Source organism: Cicer arietinum, chromosome 2, assembly GCF_000331145.2.
Source record: "Cicer arietinum cultivar CDC Frontier isolate Library 1 chromosome 2, Cicar.CDCFrontier_v2.0, whole genome shotgun sequence".
Taxonomy (NCBI): Eukaryota; Viridiplantae; Streptophyta; class Magnoliopsida; order Fabales; family Fabaceae; genus Cicer; species Cicer arietinum.
This window is the reverse complement of record NC_021161.2, coordinates 50,857,429-50,862,018: the sequence shown is the minus strand read 5'-3', so window position 1 is coordinate 50,862,018 and position 4,590 is coordinate 50,857,429. Positions and strand designations below refer to the sequence as shown.

General features: G+C 25.7%; 1 protein-coding gene across 1 annotated transcript; it reads left to right on the top strand.

The window, feature by feature from the left end:
- The first annotated feature begins 1,119 nt into the window (after positions 1-1,119).
- Positions 1,120-3,836, top strand: LOC101504982 (NEP1-interacting protein 1-like). Its single transcript, XM_004491342.4, has 5 exons — positions 1,120-1,454; positions 1,787-1,938; positions 2,248-2,331; positions 2,467-2,634; positions 3,536-3,836. Exons 1-5 carry the CDS (start codon positions 1,274-1,276, stop codon positions 3,683-3,685), a joined length of 735 nt encoding a protein of 244 aa, XP_004491399.1. The 5' UTR covers positions 1,120-1,273; the 3' UTR covers positions 3,686-3,836.
- Positions 3,837-4,590: the final 754 nt, after the last annotated feature.

Here is a 4,590-nt window from a genome sequence, read left to right as displayed (position 1 = left end):
CAACTACATTAAGTTATAAACCTTTTGGTTTTACACTTTGGAATTTTGATTTTATTAAAATTACTCATGATTTTAAATCGCATTTTGTAATAGCAACTACAGTCGTAATATTACAAAATTTAAAATCTTGCAACTGAATTATAATTATAATTTAAATTATATTAAATATATTTGTCATTAATATAAAAGTTGGCGGTGTAACTATAACCGTGATCATAAAACAATTTAAAACATGATATTCCTATAATTCCATTTTGATTTAATTAAAATTCATAAAAAAATATTGATTTAATTAACTACACATACTCACTCACTTCAAAACATGATATTCCTATAATTCCATTTTGATTTAATTAAAATTCATAAAAAAAAATATTGATTTAATTAACTACACATACTCACTCACTTCATGACAACATTGATAAATAAATATTGGTTATAGCTCCTTTTATTTAGGTAACCAACAAAGTGACCAAAGAAGCCAAATGAAAAAACCAAAATCAAAGATTTAATTTGGTGGTAATTGAACTACCATGTGGTATCTTTTGTTTCTACTTTTTCTAATGATGTGTTCTGTTTATATTGCACAACAAACTTTTTGTGCTACAAATATATTTCTATATAAGCCTAAGTAACATTGTCCAGAGTATTTATTTTTCATGACCACAGCACAAGGCGGTTCCAATATTTATTCCTATTATCATTATTATCTTTTTCATTCTTATTTAAATTCTCTGCAAACCACTAAATGCTACCTTTATGAAATTCTGGAGTTAGGGAAATTGTTTATCTTTCAATTTTTCAACGTTCTCAAAAACAACCTAAGAGATACACGTATTCAATTACTCATCAGTGCAATGTTAGTTAATCTCAAAAATATCTTTACGTATTAAAAATCATGACATCACCTTGTTTTTTTTAACGTGTGTTGTATTAAAAATTATGATTTTTTTTAATGTGTTTTTTTATCAAGTTTATCTTATCTGAAACATGAAAGATATTAAATATGAGTATTTTTTTCGTAGATATTTAAACTTAAATTTACTGTATTTATAAAAATTTAACTAGAGTCTCGTGTAGATTAAATATAGACATCACTTTTTACACTATATAGTATGGCCCTTAGATTCAATAGAGGTGCTTATGTTATTACCAAAATATAAAAAAATTAAATGCATTTGCTTGTTGAAAAACTCATGTCTATAAATGCATGTCTAACTAATTCATTTTGAGGCAATACATCTATATCCTTCTTTATCCTCTCAATTACAAAATGGCTATTACCATCCCTTCTTCAACTAAGTGGTTTTCTGAAACATTAGAAGCAGTGACAAAGTTCAAAGAAATTCTTTCTTTGAGAGTGTGGAAAGTCATTGATTGTTCTGCAGTTGAGAAATTTGTGAATGTTATGAAGAGAGTTCTTTTTGCTGCATTCACCTTCATTTTAGCACTAGGTATGTTACATTACTCAAGCAGAAAATTGTTTTAGTAAATATTTGAATTTGAATATTTAGAAATACTCTCTCTGGTCTTTTTTATAAGAGATAAATTAAGTACAAATTAGTCAATAATACATCAATTTTTCAATTGTTTCTTATAAAAAGATCAAATGGAATATTATCCATCTCATTATTTGGGAATGTAATGTAGTTGGTTTAGGTAAATACTCTTAAAAGAAAAAGGAAGAAAAATGTGATGGAATAAGATAAAAAAAAATTGTTTGCATTAACATCTTAATACATTGTAAGGTCACTTTAATTGAAAATTGTGTTATATGTTGGCACAGGAGGATCGATGATAGGAACAATAGCAGGAGCTATTAAAGGACAAACAACAGAAGCTGGTTTTCTTGATGGAGCTGGAAAAGGAGCAATTGCAGGGGCCATTGCAGCCATTGAATTGATGAGTTTTGCTTCTCTTTGTGAGCCATTTTCTAAGGTAATATATTCTTAATTGCCAATTATCTCAATAGGGATTAGTTATTTGCTATTGTATCTTAATTACTGTGTGCATTTTTATTAATTTGTCTCTGTCTTAATTCGATGGTGACGGTGTTATTCACTTGGAATACCAGTGTTATGTCTAGTGTACGTGCCAGTATAGTATCTGTGTCTGTATAAGTGTACGTGTCCGTATAGTATTTGTGTCTGTATTAATATACGTGCCAATGTAGTATCTTGTGTCTGTGTCTGTGTCAGTGTTTAATGATAGTGTTCTTACCTATAAGTTTTTGGTTTGGAATTGCAGGTTGCTCTGTTGAGAAGTTTATTAAATGGCAAATTGTTTGTGGAATGGATATGTCCAACTGTTGCACAAGCTTATTTGTTTTATGTAAGTAGTTCTAAATTATAAATAATAAATAAACTAAATGTTAAATTAGACCATGAGTGATTTGTCAACTATATATATATATTTAGTTTAATTGGAACAACAAGCTCACATTTAGTGAAATTTTTATGTTTTCAGATTAATTCGTTAGAATCAACATTTGGAGAAATGTTTTCAGACATTCATGATAGTATGGGAGTTAAGGGGATGCCACAAAGTTGTATTATGAAACTTCCATTTCACAAATTTAACTCCAATAAAATGATGAAACTATACAGGGAGTCTTGTTGCTCAATTTGCTTCCAGGTGAGAAACAAACATCTCATATCCATGTGAAAATAATTGTTTGTGGTTCAATTAAGAAATCAAAAGTTGGTTTTTGGTAAATTATTTTTCACTAATGAATTATTTTTGAATAAAATATTTCTTTACTTCTCCAAAATTTTCATATTAGTTTTAGGCTTTAAAAATTTACTTGCATTATCTTGTGAGTACAAACAAGACTAGATCTACAATGTTTAACCACACATATAAAAAAAATTCCTAATAATAAAAAAAAAAAACATTAATTTTATTTTTTACTAATCTTTAACTTTTTTTATGTGTGCTTAAATACTATTTAATTAGTCTCATGAGCAGGCAAAAATAACTCATCTTTAAACTTTAATACAAAGTCCTCACAATGTTAATATGTTAAGATACATAATAAAAGTGTGAATATGACAGGCTAAGTTTTGTTGATGCGACTATGAGGAATAATTGCCACATTAAATTGTTGATGGGACCAGTGTATTCGACTATGTCATGTCAAATTGAAAACACAAATAAATTTTCACATTAAAAGAGAAAAAAAAAACTTTTTTTTTTACTAAATTAAAAAAAAGCATAAAATCATTAGACAGTGTAAAAACATTAATTGTTAGTTTATTTATATACAAAGAAAAAAAAATAAAATGTTATTTTAAGTTTTTAAATAGTTAATTTTGTACGTAAATTTATAAAATATTAAACTGTTTAAATTTAATTAAAATATTTATTTTATCAACTATTTATAAATAATTTTATTTACAAATTAAACAGTTTAAATAATATTTTAATAGATATTAAACAATTATAATTGTAATGCAGACAATTATAATTTCAATGTGGTGGTGTACTCCATTAAGAAATTAAACTAATTTTATCATTTTTTCATTTTGATTTGTAGGATTTTGAAGATGGAGAGTTGGTGAGAATTCTTCCAAAATGTTGTCACATTTTTCATTTAGAATGCATTGACAAGTGGCTTATCCAACAAGGATCATGTCCCATGTGTAGAGCTAGAACTTACGTTCCTAACCACAATCTTAATGAATAGTCTCGTTTTTGTTGTAAAATAGGTTAAGCAATTATCGAGCATTGACTTTTTTCTTTCTTTCTTGTTATGGTAACTTTTTGTATAACTTAGGAATGTTATCCATAATTTGTACATATTGTGGTAATTGCAATTTTGTCACTTTTATAACACTTAATTAATCACGATCTCTATTATTTAATTTTTTAAAAATTATTTTTATATAAAAGAAAATCACACTTGTATACAAAAAATAAAAGCTAAATTACATTTGTGATTCCTTAACTTAATTTCAGGTAACGTTTTAGTCATTTATCTTCTTTTTTTACCGAATTGGTCATTTATTTTAATTTTATGTGAAAATTTGATATTTTATGTTTTAAAATTTTAATAATGTTATCCTTTTTTATACAAAAATTCAAAAAAATCATCAAAATTTTCAACTAAAACCCATAAAATTAATAATCATCTTCAATATAATGCAAATTTTATCAAATCCATAACTCAAATATTCAAATACACTAATATTTTTATCTCCAACAACATCAAATAAAAAATGAAAATATGAGTTTATTTCAAGATTTAAGTTATGAATTTGATTAAATTTGTATTTTATTGAAGATGATAATGAATTTAATGGGTTTTGTTTGAAAAATTTGATGGTTTTTTTGAATTTTTGTAAAAGTAGGACAACATTGTTAACATTTTAAAACATAAAATATCAAATTGTCACTTAAAATTAAAATAAATGACCAACTCGGAAAAAAAAATATAAATGACTAAAACGTTATTTGAAATTAAGTTAAGAGACCGCGGATGTAATTTAACCAAAAATAAATGATGGCGGTCCTAGCATAAAAATATAGATTATAATCAAAATATGTACACAAGATTATTCGAACACTATAAAATAATTTTGGCCTACACGA